The sequence below is a fragment of the Periplaneta americana genome, chromosome 5 (assembly GCF_040183065.1).
Source record: "Periplaneta americana isolate PAMFEO1 chromosome 5, P.americana_PAMFEO1_priV1, whole genome shotgun sequence".
NCBI lineage: Eukaryota > Metazoa > Arthropoda > Insecta > Blattodea > Blattidae > Periplaneta > Periplaneta americana.
In genome coordinates this window covers 5,267,818-5,283,211 of record NC_091121.1, presented here as the reverse complement: position 1 = coordinate 5,283,211, position 15,394 = coordinate 5,267,818, and the positions used below count along the sequence as shown (strand labels likewise).

The 15,394-nt window shown below is 32.1% G+C and overlaps 1 protein-coding gene across 1 annotated transcript in view; it reads right to left on the bottom strand.

The window, feature by feature from the left end:
- The window catches only part of LOC138699431 (myrosinase 1-like), a 51,578-nt gene that overhangs the window by 25,911 nt on the left and 10,273 nt on the right, over positions 1-15,394 (bottom strand). The window contains exons 2-6 of the mRNA XM_069825292.1: positions 14,736-14,869; positions 9,363-9,497; positions 7,010-7,132; positions 5,034-5,226; positions 15-112 (exon numbers count right to left, since the gene is read on the bottom strand). Coding sequence (XP_069681393.1) covers positions 15-112; positions 5,034-5,226; positions 7,010-7,132; positions 9,363-9,497; positions 14,736-14,869 — 683 coding nt within the window. The remainder of the gene's footprint in view (positions 1-14; positions 113-5,033; positions 5,227-7,009; positions 7,133-9,362; positions 9,498-14,735; positions 14,870-15,394) is intronic.

Here is a 15,394-nt window from a genome sequence, read left to right as displayed (position 1 = left end):
TTAGTCCCACTCACCGTTTGCGCGTTCATCCTTTCTGCTGCGGCTTTGTCTTCAGCAGACTTTGGGTTCAGAGGCTCATACCAGAATGCTTGTAGTGGTATGGATATGTTGCCTGGAAGAGACCCGTTGAATGAAATAAAACATAGGCTATTTTCATACCAGCACCAAACAACACTCAACTTCATTACCGATGTAATTTTCTCTACAAACAAAGTCGATGTCCGACTAAATAAAAATACAACTTTTATAATAAATTTAAAATTATTTTTTTTCAGTAGCCTATATTTTTAAATAAACTGTATATTCTACATTCAATTTCAAATTAATGCAGATCTCTTTAAGGGGAGAGGATGATATTTTTTAAAACTTCTTTCCTATTTGGTGTAAAATATTAATTTTTTGTATGTAGAGAGCTCATAGCTGTGGCAACTCAACCAAATAAAAATATTTAGAAAAAAAATTATTTGGGGGCCCAAATTAAAAAAAAATGTACCCAATACAGGATTGTACTAAAACCGTTATATCTAAACCGTTTTTAAAGATAGATTCAAACAGTTTTTTGCAACGTATTTTCAAAAGCATGTTCTACAAACTGTCTGTAATAGAATTTTGATATTAGTCCCTACGTTTGTAAAATAAACAATTAAAATTTAATAACAATTTTCTGATTTCCTTTCTTGCAAACAAACGGACGTATTCTTAAAATGAAATCAATTAACACAATTCTATTGCAGAGAAAAGTTTCCTAATAGTCTAAAGAATGTGTGTTCTAAATTTCATGCATGTATCTTTAATAGTTCAGAAATTATATCCATTTTTGTCTGGCAATGTAGCAAAAAAATTGAAGTTACTGGAAACCGATAAAAGCGGGCGTGTGATTTAAAAATCCATAGCGCAGGATTTAAAAAAATGACGTCTCAACATCCGATAAGGGCACAAATACCCAGAAAATATTATGCAATGCATTCCACACATATCAAAGGGTTTTTAAAAAGATTTTTTTTTTTTTAATTTAATTTACCGGAAACAATAACAAAAGTGGGCGAGTGATTTAAAAATCCATAACGCAGGAAGTTTAAAAATGGCGACTCAACATCCGATAAGGGCACAAATACCCACAAAATGTTATGCAATGCATTCCACACATATCACAGAATATTTTAAAGAATTATTATTTTTTTTAAATTTACTCATTTTTCAGCAAAATATACCATCCTCTCCACTTAAGCTTCAGAATTATTATTTGAAAATTAATTCGACTAGATTAATAATTAGAGTGGGTCGGGGTAATTTCCATATAGTGAGGTAATTTGCGTATATAAGTTACAGTTTTTTAAAATAATACTTTACCTAACCTTCAACACATGCCAATTTAATATGTATTGTCTATTTCAGAAGTGTTTATCACAGTGACACTGGCTGATAAAAAAAAGAAGTTGTTTTTAGTTACCAATCTATGAAATGATATCACATTCAAAGCTATTTTGTTGTGAGACCATCTGTGATACAGTAACCAAATTCATGTATGTGTACATTACACATTTTAGAACATTTTAAAATAAATGTAGTAAATCTTTATGGTGTACATTCAATTTAAATTACACTTGGTTCTATTTTTTTTCTTATGTCTTATTCACTTTTGTCTGAAACCTGTGAGCTATTCTGTATCGCAGGGCAAACTCAAAATTTTGAGTCAGACTACTAAATTAAATTTCATTCACAGTTTACTAGTAAATTACAATGTACAAGCGTGGGGTAATTTGGATATAATTCTAGATTATTTGGTAAATAACTAACCTAGTTTTCGTTCCGGATCGTGCTACGTACATAAATAATTATAGATCGGTGAAAGACAAATGAATATCCGAAGTGTTTTCTGTCCCTGACTTAATTGAAGATATTTAAAATTTACAAAATAAGCCTTGTCAAGGACTTCAGTATTGACTGAATTTTTTATCTAGTTAGATGAAATTAAAAATTTTAAATGCCTAGTAACCTCTATATTCTGTTCCAGGTTACATACACAAAACTATGGTTGTGATAATTTGATTTTATAAACACTTTAAAAGATGTTGTACTTCAGTAATACACATTACACCCAAATTGAGTATAGTTAAACTTAGAGTTTTTTTATTATCCAATTTAATAAACCCTATTTCACCCTGAGGTATATTAGGGTTATAGTTGGCATCAAAATACATATTTTATAACCAATAAACAATAGTAAAGCTATAATATAAAACAGTGGTCACAGTTACAATTCACATGAATTATGCAGAAGAATGCACCATAATGAAAAAATGGATCCTGTTAAAGATTAATGAGATGTTTGAGGAATAATCAATGCAAAAGATATACACGAATGTCTAACCGTTTCAGAGTAAATACATAACTTTAAAAAGATAATCAATAGTACATATAACAAAGTTTGACTTTCACTTTCAAATTAATGCTTAATTCATAACAATGGAACAGTTAAGAGTAATAAAGGGATATTACAAGCAATGATTTACGGTTACAAGTTACATACGTGATTCAGGAACAAGTACAATAATGAAAATAATAAGACAAGTAATGACTTACAACTAACGAATAACGAAATTCTTGAAGGGCAATATATGATAGTAGGGGCAATACAAAAGATTTAAAAACAAATGTAAACAGTAAAGGAATAGTAGAAAAATTGAATTAAAATTACAAGTTAAACACATTCTTTTTAAAGCAATAGGTAACAGCAAAGAGATACTAATAACAATACACTGACTGTAGTTAAAGATTAAACACATTATTTTAAAAACAATCACGCAAAGGATCAATAGCTATTTTCAGGCTTATATAGCCTACATGGACCATGACTTTAATTTACATTTCCTTGACGTTACTTCGTATATTATTTTGTGTTTCAATCTATTTCAATTTGTTAAACTTATGGTTATTATTATTATTATTATTATTATTATTATTATTATCATCATTATACTTTAAAATTCAATAGACTCATTCTAGAAGGTCACAGTACTAACATATAAAAAACTGAGAGAAAAATTTTATCAACAGTAATCTCACTAGACGTTTTGATTTTATCGATAAATCTGCGAGTGGAACACCAGCAGATTTATTTAGAGAAAATCAAAACTCGAGTGGGATTTAATTGACTATTACACGATTAGAAGAAAGTATATAAAGATTAGAAGTAACGAAGTACTCCAATACAATAAAATATTAATTGACTTACGAAAATACAACTGTCTTCAAATGTATTATTGTACCATCTCAACATTACAAATATTACGCTAGATGCATGCTAGATGGCAGTAGTGAGCAATGCCTTCTCGTCGAGAAGTTCTCGATCTATTGTACACGATGGCAATGTTACTAGTCAAGAAGGCTTTGTTGATTCAGTTTTATTTTTATTAAAATGCAACATTCCACTTCAATTATCCGAATCCCAGTAATCAACGTCACTTGACAGATGATTTTCAATAAATCGTAATATTAAACAATCTCTGATACGTGACTATCCATAATATCATATAGCAGAAGCTATAACATAACCTAACTAATATAATAATAATAATAATAATAATAATAATAATAATAATAATTTATTTAATCTGACAGGATTAAGGCCATAAGGCCTTCTCTTCCATCCTACCAGATAGCACATATAAATACAAAAAAGAAATACAAACACTGATGAAAATGATACAAATTAAGTTAAAGCCCTATAGAGGGTCAACAGAGTCAAAAGTACATTATAGTGCTCTCATCGAGCTGATACAACGAAAAGAAAGAAAACAGAGATAGCAATGAGGATATTGATAACTGACAATAATAATAATAATAATAATAATAATAATAATAATAATAATAATAATAGCAATAATAATAATAATAATAATAATAATAATAATAAATACATTACATATTAATTTTCAATTTTACAACAGCATAGTTACAATATTTACTATATGTCATGGGTTAAGGTGAAGTTGCGCAACCTGACATGTGTTCAACAAACAATTCCACGAGCTAGAATGTGATTTTTTAATTTAAATTTGAATTTTGATATTGTCCGACAGTCTCTGACACAAGTGTTAGAAAAGTTTTAATTAACGACGATGACATAAAAAATAAACATGAATAATTTTAAAAGGAATAATTATTGAATGTACAATTTTCAAATTTGAATGTGGTTGGTGGTTCAATTGATGTTATATTGGACGTGTGCGTAATAGAAGTGGAACTCGTTGATTTAGGCCTACATTTTGTATTCAAGTTACTCAGAATTTCCGAATGAATAATTTTAAAAGGAATAATTATTGAATGTACAATTTTCAAATTTGAATGTGGTTGGTGGTTCAATTGATGTTATATTGGACGTGTGCGTAATGGAAGTGGAACTCGTTGATTTAGGCCTACATGGTGTATTCAATTTATTCAGGATTTCCGAATGGTGCTCTTCGTTTATTTGTAAATCGGATTTCAGAAGATGCATAGGTATGATCAGTGATTTTTATTAATTCTTGTTCTTGAATGCCAATGCGAGTCATATTTGAAACTGCTGTGCATCGACTGGAGTGGTTTGTAATTATATATATATATATATATATATATATATATATATATATTTTGACTTCCAGACCAGCGCAGTTTCAAATGTTGGCAAACAAAGAAACAAATGCTAGGGACGCGATAAAATTGTGCGATAAGCAGCCATGATTGGTTGAAATACGTCCTTTCGTACCGTTTTATTGGTCAAAAGTAGTATGACTTAGTAAGAGTGTAATAGTCTTAGTAATAGGCTATAGGACTCTAAACTTAAAAAAGGTTGTTTTTACATCCAAATTACCCCAACCCACCCTACGCAGATAATCCTGTCTGAGAAAGTCACATTTTTCAACCTACATTCTCATTACCATTTCTCACGGGTATTATTTCCACAATAATTTTTCCTGTGCTGCTGAATAGGAACAAATTACGTCCAATAATGCAGAAGAAATAGCTGAACAGTAACATATAGGCCACTTCACCTTTCTGCTTGTCTCGGAATTCATCGTCGTACAGGTGATAGACTGCTGCATGGGAGAGAACTAGGTTGTGGCCTGCCAAGTAGTAGCCCACCCCGGGAGCGTCCACGCTCGGTGCCCGGGGTGCACTGGCGTAAGGGCCTTCGTACCCTAAGGCCACCAGATCGGGTTCATTGATGGTCAACCAGTATTTTACCTGTGGTTAAAAATATTATCAATTCTAACAAACCATTCTATGAATCGAGTTCTGCAATATTATCCATTACATATAATTATTTTCTTATTAATAAGTCAAATTATTACCGCTAGTCTATTACCGTGAATCAAAACTTTGTGCCGGTATCGGGGGTTATACTATACTATGAGTGTGTATGATTAGTCAAAGAAATTGAAATAAATTTTGGGGTTATTTTATTATTTTATTACTAATTATTTAAGTCCAAATCTGTGGAGTAACGGTTAGCGTGTCTGGCCGCGAAACCAGGTGGCCCGGGTTCGATTCCCAGTCGAGACAAGTTACCTGGTTGAGGTTTTTTCCCTCAACCCGATATGAGCAAATGCTGGGTAACTTTCGGTGCTGGACTCCGGACTCATTTCACCGACATTATCACCTTCATCTCATTCAGACGCTAAATAACCTAAGATGTTGATAAAGCGTCGTAAAATAACTTACTAAAATAAAAAAAAACTAATTATTTAATTAATTTATCGTCCAATGTTAACCGACAGTATATGTTTTAGTAGCAGGTCCAATATTAATGAATAACTCAAAGATGTAGATAAGAGGCTGTAAAAAAAGAAGCAAATTAAATAAATACAATACAATTCTTAGTATGTATGCTATGAACTGTTGAATTAGTTACACAGTTGTCACGATTACATACCAGGAAGTTAATTATAGAAAAAATATATACTGACAAGCCATGGGCATTATTTGTAGTTTTTTGAAAATAATCCTGCACGATTCCCTAGATTTGGTATCCACTATTATTCTAATTACTCTTTTTTGTAGTAGAAATATATTGTTACTATCTGTGGAATTTCCCCAGAATATTATTCCAAAACTCATTACCGAGTGGAAGTATGCAAAGTATATTGTTTTTAAGGTATTGATATTTATCAACTCTTGCATAGATCTAATAGCGAAACATGTTGAATTTAGTTTGGGGGTAATTTCTTTAACATGATTTTTCCAATTTAAATAATAATTTAGAAATCTTCTCAATTTGTCAATTTGTAAGTCAAGTTATTTCGTTACTGTTTCTATTAGGAACACATGTATCATGTTCAGTTAATATTTAATTATAGCCCATGTAAGCTTGTAAATGTGCACGGAAATGATTTTTATATTTAAGTATGACTTTACTATTTTTGTCATTGTTTCATTATGTATCACACTTCTGGTAGTGTGGAAGAGAAGGCCTCATGGCCTTAACTCTGTCAGAATAAATAAATATAAATAAATAAATAAATAAATAAATAAATAAATAAGTAAGTAAATAATTAAATAAATAATTAAATAAATAAATAATTAAATAAATAAATGAATAAATAAATGATTAAATAAATAATTAAATAAATAATTAAATAAATAAATAATTAAATAAATAAATCAGTAAATAATTAAATAAATAAATAAATGATTAAATAAATAAGTAAATAAATAATTAAATAAATAAATAATTAAATAAGTAAATAAATAAATAAATAATTAAATAGATAAATAAATAAATAAATAAATAAATAAATAAATGATTAAATAAATAAATAAAATATTAAATAATTAAACAAATAAATAAATAAACAAACAAAGAAACAAACAAACAAACAAACAACTTTAAATTTGCAAGGTTGGTTTTGAGCAGGATTTAGCATATATATTACAAAAATGCAACCATAGTTAACGGTATTATTCCATAAAACATTAAATATATCTGAGTACCGTTAAATTGTTATTACGTAAAGTGAATTATACTTACTTTCGCCCCATATTCTTGAAATAAAAACCTGGCGTATTCTTTGAAATATTTAATTATACTTGGATTTGCCCATCCACCCAAGTCTTGCATGTACTGTGGGAGGTCCCAATGATACATTGTGACCTGCGACAAGGAATACTACATTGTGAAGTACATAGATAATGTAAAAGAAATAGGTACTTGACGAAAGTGTAATTCTGGTTAACTACACAAGAATTGGTATAGTTATAGAGTTGATTCACTTCTCCTACGTCTTCACTCTTCCATATGATTTAACACTGAATATTATATATTTCTTTAATTACAGTTAAATGTTTCTAGAAGACTTAAACTAAACATTATGTTTGAAACTTTGATTGCTTAGCATGAGTGCTGTGTAATTTCCTTACTGAAAATAGTCAACTCTGCATTTCATTGGACCATCAAGTTACGTTAACATTATTTGTTGTTTGGCAGTTTATTTATTGTTAGGAAGTGCTACTGGACCAAGGAACTAGGTTAGGTTAGGATGGACTAAGAATTTGAATGTGTTATATTTACTTATAAATATTTATTTAAAGGGGTAGTAAACTAAAAATCTCATTCTGGGATGACTTTCATCGCCATGCTGACAAGTATTAAGCCGAGTGGTCTGTTGTGCCTGGTTTTCTGTCCATCTCTTTTGAGGTCTGCCAATGGATCTTTTTCCTCTCGGTCGATAATTTAAAATTCTAAAGGCAGTTTTAAATTATTGACCTAGAGGAAAACTGGGATAATATTTTCTAAATAAGATGCTCTTAGTTATACACACAATGGCGAAAACTAGACCTTTCTACGATTAATAGTTTCTAAATAACATAACTTAACTCTAAACTAGATACCGATGTGTGTGACGTCACACTGCCGCATCCCACCGCAACGAGTCTATTCTTGCTTTAGTTAATCACTATAATTCATTTACATATCGCCAAAATATCGTTCTTCTTTCCATAAAAAAAAAAGTTAAGCTTATTACAATGCAAGCCAAGGGCGAGACAGTGTGACGTCAGCAACAGTGGTGGACAAAATCTCTTCGCTCGTATATGGAGAACCATTATGTGATATTGCTGGGTAACTTTCGGTGCTGGACCTCGGACTCATTTCACCGGCATTATTACCTTCATATCATTCAGACGCTAAATAACCTAGGTGTTGATACAGCGTCGTAAAATAACCCTATAAAAAATTATGTGATATTTTGAGTTGCGGGTTTCAGTGCTGTCATCAGCTGCTTGTTGTCTACACATATGAACAAAATAATTGTTTTGTTCAGTGCCCATTTATAGTGAAAATGTTCAAATTACATTCACTTAAAATGTACGCTCAAAATACGCTGCTGAATGATGTCAAAGCAGTAATATTTGGAAAAGGTTACAAGAACAGGAATGGTAAGATTGGAAAGGTTGGAGCACAGGAATTGTTGCTATTGCATACAAACCTGTATAACAATGATAGCTACAGATATCGTGAGATAATATAAATATCTATAGTATTAACACAGTCTAGTATATACAGTCACGAAGCTTAATACTTACTAAATATGCAAACATAGACAGTTGAAATATGCATCCATAGATAGTTGCTCATCACCAGGATCGCTACTATCGCCTCATCACAGACTCTTTCCCTAACAGACCATAAAATATATTGTACTTTCGATATCGTGTTCTTTTGAAAAAAATTAACACCTTCTTTCCACTATTGAAATGTGAAATACATAAAGTTTATATATTATTTTCATAAAATATATATTATATTCTATAAACTCACCTTCCTGGATCTTTCGGAAGAAGGATAACTCTAACCTATTTTTCTTACAATTTATAGTACTACAAACGTCTCCTTGTCCCATATTATTTTAAAAATTATTGTATTTTAGCCATTTATATTTATTACAACCGATAACGAACATTTCACAGTTTACATAGCTTTTCACAAAAATGCGAAATACGGCACAGTCAGTCAATTATTCTTCCAAATTTTATTAATGGAATTACACTATATTTTAGAGAAACACATGTTACTGTTTATGCATTCCAACTAATTTATATAGTTGAAACGCCGCCCTTCGTGATCGGGTTAAGCGAGTTACATGGTCTGGCCTTACGGCCTGTATTAGATCACGATGGCAGTGGCACAGTCTATTGTTCCTAGTACTCACAGCGCTCCAAGTGGCTAACAACTATCGTGAGATTTGCAAAAAATCATCGCAAGCTTATTGACTGTATATAGTAGACTGTGGTATTGATGAGTGGTTATTGAATTTACTTTTCTCTGTGTAAAAAATAGAACAGAGAGTAAATTATTGAAAATTGGTAATGTGCATTAACGTTACCACTGGTATAATCCCCAAATTCGCCATATCGTCGAACACCTTGTGGTAGTGCTCCACACCCTTTCTGCTGATATTATTAGGCAACCCGGTGGGCATTATGCGGGACCATGAGATGGAAACTCTGTAAAACTGCATCTGTAATATGGAAAACGTAATACAGTTAACATTCATATTGCGAGTGATAAAACTGTGAGATGCTATACTACTCGTATGTTATACAGGCTGAACCGAAAGTTGTGTCTTTAATTTCAGGGAGTTAGTCTTTGAGCTGTTTCAAAAACAGTTTGAAACAATTTTCCTTGTTTTCGCTTACTTTTCGAGAAAACATTTGTTTCATATGAAACATTTCACAGCGTGTTTTGGGAAAGTCATTTATTTAATTTCAATACGCTCAGTCAATTTAAGAGAACAGTGTATTATGATGACTATTACACTTTTACTACGTCACACTACTTTTGACCAATAAAACGGTACGAAAGGACTTCTTTCAACCAATCATGGCTGTTTATCGCACAATTTTAGCGCGTCCCTACCATTTGTTTAATTCTATCGCGTCCCTAGCATTTGTTTAATTCTATCGCGTCCCTACCATTTGTTTATTTTTATCGCGTCCCTAGCATTTGTTTAATTTTATCGCGTCCCTAGCATTTGTTTAATTTTATCGCGTCCCTAGCATTTGTTTATTTTTATCGCGTCCCTACCATTTGTTTACTTCTATCGCGTCCCTACCATTTGTTTACTTCTATCGCGTCCCTACCATTTGTTTAATTCTATCGCGTCCCTAGCATTTGTTTAATTTTATCGCGTCCCTAGCATTTGTTTAATTTTATCGCGTCCCTAGCATTTTTTTATTTTTATCGCGTCCCTAGCATTTGTTTACTTCTATCGCGTCCCTACCATTTGTTTAATTCTATCGCGTCCCTAGCATTTGTTTATTTTTATCACTACCCTAGCATTTGTTTCTTTGTTTGCCAACATTTCAAACTGCACTGGTCTGGACGTCAAAAAACAGAATATTACAAACCACTCCAGTCGATGCACAGCACTTTCAAATATGACTCGCATTGGCATTCAAGAACAAGAATTAATAAAGATCACTGGTCATATATGAAGAGCACCATTCGGAAATTCTGAATAAGTTGAGGGATACACCATGTACATCAATGAGTTCACTTCTTTTAAGGACACGCCAATATATCAACTGACCCACGAACCACTAAAACATTCAAATTTGAAAATTGTGCTTTCAATAATCGTTTCTTTTAAAATTATTCATGTTTATTTTTTATGTCATAATCGTTAATTAAAACTTTTCTTGTTTATTTCATCATCCCTAATTAAAACTCTTCTAACACTTGTTTATATTATTTAGGTTATGTTATAGCTTCTGCTATATGATATTATGGATAGTCACGTATCAGAGATTGTTTAATACTAAGATTTATTGAAAATCATCTGTCAAGTGACGTTGATTAATGGGATCGGGATGATTGAAGTGGAATGCAAATGTTTTAATAAAAATGAAACTGAATCAACAAAGCCTTCTTGGCTAGTAACCGTCTACAGAGTTCAATGAAGATTTCATAGTTGGCACAACTGATAAGAAAACAGCTACTGGCATCTAGCGTACAATAATACATTTGAAGACAGTTGTATTTTCGTAAGTCAATTAATATTTTATTGAATTGGAGTACTTCGTTACTTCTAATCTTCATATACTTTCTTCTAATCGTGTAATAGTCAATTAAATTCTACTCGAGTTTTGATTTTCTCTATATAAATCAAAACCTCTAGTGAGATTACTGTTGATAATTTCTTCGAGTTTCTATATTTGTAGGTAAAGTTCTTGCGCGTTCAATGTTTTTTTTTTTTTTGTGGCTATTCCTTCCGTCTGAACTAATTTTAATTTGAAGTTCTTGCAAGTCATATATTCTTGCTACAAGTGTGTGGATAGTATTGTGGGAACTGCCTTCCCCTTGAAGTCACTGAGTGCACAGGCAGAGCTGTTGAAATATATCTACATGCTGTAATACGGAAATACGTTTTGAGTCCCTTGTAATATATTAAATGGGGCCTTAAAAACTTAAGTTAGAAATCCTCCTTTAAATGTTTGAAAGAAATGAACACACTAGTAGAAAAATTACCTACAAAAGTTTAGGTGCCAAAGGTGTAAGTCATCAGAATTAGATTTTAAGTATCATGTGAAATCTTCTCTTCGACAAGTAGGCCTCTGTCAGTTGTCCTTTACTTGTTAGTGTGATGATTTTTCACTGACGAAAGACGTTACTCCAATTTCCGTCTGCGGAAATGTAACTTGTAAGTTAAAATAAAACAGTTTATATTTTTAACGGCGTGTTTTACTATCGTTTGAATCCTTGCGAAGAATTTTCCACTTTCTCTGTCAGTAATATTTAATACTAGCCGTACCCGTGCGCTCCGCTGCACCCGTTAGAAATAAATATAAAGTAATTACATAATTAAAATAGGACGTTTGATCCAGGGAACATTCGTGTTTGATAGAAGGATAAATCGTTTAATATGTTACTTAATTTAAGTTGTATTTAAAATATTAAAATGCGATCATTTTGATCCAGAGACCACTCATTTGGTGCAATGACAATTCCTTTAACAGGTTTCTTAATTGTTATTACCAATTATTTTTGGAAAAGCGAAAATTAACAGAAAAATTTTGGCTACAGATTTATTATTATGTTTATATTATATTATATTATATTATATTATATTATAGAAAAGTATGTTGATAACGGATGTACTCGAATTAGAAAGTTTTAAATTTGTTGTGGGAGCTCTTGAATCTCAGAAGGAACAACTTTTACAACAGCGCAACATAATCTGCTTGGCTCATTACCCAATTTTTTTACATTGCATTTATTGCATATGTATTTTATGTATTTTAACACGATTCAATTGAGCATAGTTAAAATTTGAATTATAAAATAATGGATTGCTAAGCTAACGTACTATTACTGCATACTAAATCAATACACTCTCGTTGTTCGTTAATTCTCTGAGATAAAAATGAATATGTAATAAACATTATTATAAGAAATACATGAAATGAATATACAGAATAACCTATCAAGTTTTCTGTGCATAAGAAGCTATTTTAATCTAACCTATCTTCAATTCACTCACAAGTTACTGTAATAACATTATAGCATTATGTCCATACAGAGAAACTACACTTTCCAATGATGAAATAATAATTAATTATACAAATCGGTTAATTTAGCTTCCGATATTACCATACAAACACAGAAACATTGTCTGTAGGCTATCTTTCATAGCTTTCGATTGTGTCCAAGGCCCCTTATAGACGAAGTCATTTGTTTTTTATTTCAATACACCGCCTTAGATGGCAGTTATTTAAATTTTAAAACTCATTTATCTCATTAAATATCAGTCCTATAAAAATTTTTCAGACATTACAACTTATCAGAAATAATTTTTAAAGAAACTTTTGTTATGTAACATATTTCACAAAAATCAATAATAAGCGAGATATTTCGATTTATTTAATTCAGGCCACCTTATAACCCCCCTTTTAAATAACGTATTTTGAATGCCTTATAGCCTATAATCTAAGTTACAACGAACTTAATTTATATTCCAATTTTCATCGAAATCGGTTCAGCCATTATCGCGTGAAAAGGTAACAAACAAACAGACAGACAGACAGACATAGAAACAAAAATTTCAAAAAAGCGATTTTCGGTTTCAGGGTGGTTAATTATATAGGCCTATGTTAGGATCAATTATTTTTGGAAAATCGAAAATTACCAGAAAATTTTCGGCTACAGATTTATTATTAGTATAGATTATATATAAAGTTGAAAAACGACCCTACAAACTAGGAAAGTGTCGAATAACGAACATCTTGTCAGGCACGTGTGGTTCAATAGCCGCACAGTGAAGTTGCTCAAGTGGAGTCTTGTTATTTTTGGAACTTTTTTTTCGTCTATTACAATTCACTTTGACAATTTTATGTCTAAGAGTTCCTAATAAATAAATGCCTCTCCACCCACTACTCCTGAAGGGGTATTTCGAAATATTAATTTGGGAATGTTCCTTTTTTAGCAAATAATATTTCTATGAATACCCCTTTAATCCGAATTCCAGAGTTCCGTTCAGGTCTGGGATGTTTTATTTACAAAATTCGTAGTCACACTTGTGGAGGACAAGGCCACAGTTGGGATTTTTCTCGGAGTTTTCCGATGTCCCCATATTAGGCACAATTCCTTCATCATTCCATAACATTTCCCAAACGCCGGCTGGCGACGCACGGAGGGGGCTGGCCTAGGGTTGAGGAAGTTTGTCAGCTCGTGTGGGTTTTGAGTAAAAGCTGGTTCACAATAAAAGCTGGAAACGAGAATCGGAACGAAAACGAAAACGGTAAAATTGTTAAAATGTGTACATTTAAATGTGAGCATTCACAATTAACGAAAAGCTTGCCGGAGCCCGGGATCGGGAACGGAGAGTTGGCCAAGTTTCAACTTTGGCGTTCACGTTTCCGATCACAGCCCACTAGATTCATTCTTTTGCCATCTAAAAGCTATTTTGTCGTCGTATATTTTGTAGCAAGAAGACCGTGACATAACCTATGCATTATTTTGTTCTGTGCTGTGCATCATGGAGCAAGTTTTATTTGATCAGATTCTAATATTGAGTGTTGAGGAAAATCCTCACGTTTACGATAAGCGGCACGCCTCGTATAAAGATGGGAAAATGAAGGAGAATACGTGGCTTTCAATAGCTGCATCTTTGAACACCGATCGTAAGTGAATCATGTTTTATTACTGTATTGGTTGTATTACACCCTACATATTCATGCTTCAATTCAATAACTACTGTTGTGTTCATTTTTATTCTATTGAAAATGTTTTTTTCTCTAATTATTTTACGTTATGGTAGACTTAAAATAGGTTGTGATAATAAAGATGCATGGGCATATTTATAGTACCGTACCTAATGAAATGTTTCAGTTGAAATTTCGACGTTGGTTAACCTGTATTTATGTTGGCTGCCTTGTACTCATGAGAGAACGCCATTGGTCAATTATACATAAATAACATCAGAATGCGTAATATCGACTTATATATTGTTATTGACATATATATATATCGATATGTATAGTCGTTTACGTTCTCGGTTTATTGTGAATCAAATTTTTCATATTCACGTCCTCTGCTTCTCGTTTTCATTCTGGTTCTCATTCCCGGTTTATTGTGAACCAGCCTTAATTCTAACTCGAGGGTAAGCGCAATACATTTCTAGGTCAAAAAGTTGGTTTATAGTGATTGCTTCCAAAACACAATATAAAACAATACAACACTCCTAGATGCAACGCATTACCCCCATTTGTCTGATGAGGCGGTTGTCTTCTTTATACTTGAAGTACGACAGGGCTGCCACGTCCCCGCTGGAGTGGTCTTTGATCTCCTGAGGACTGTTGTGTGTGTAGGTATCCCAGATGCTTAGGCCTCTGCCTGAAATGGAGGACATTAAGTGATTGTACAGTCCCACAAACAATATTGAATCGGTGAGTGGAAAAGTGGTAACATTTCAAAACCATGCTTTCGAGATAATAAAAGAAAACTGTTTTGTGACTTTATTTTTAATTTAATCAAAAAACTTATAGTGGGTCACATTTACTACTAGTTGCAAGTATCTCAGCCTTTATATTTGTTTGTTAATATATATATATATTTTTTTATAGTTTAAAGCAGCGATGGGGAAATGTAGCACAGCGTGTTCCCTTCCCCTCAATCATTGTTTAACCCCTCCCAATGTTAGCTAGCAGACTACTCATTCCGGTATCTGTTTGCATCCAAATCGCGACTCTCGAGAAGTCTGCGAGTATCAGTGGTGGAATCATGTCCCACAAAAAAGTAAAAGGATACATTTACAAAGACGAATGTGCCTCGAAATAACAAAGTATTGTGTTTGTTCTGCAACAAGGAGGTATTCTGCTCCTTGTTCAGTGTGTTCCGGCATTTTAAATCCCCCATGAA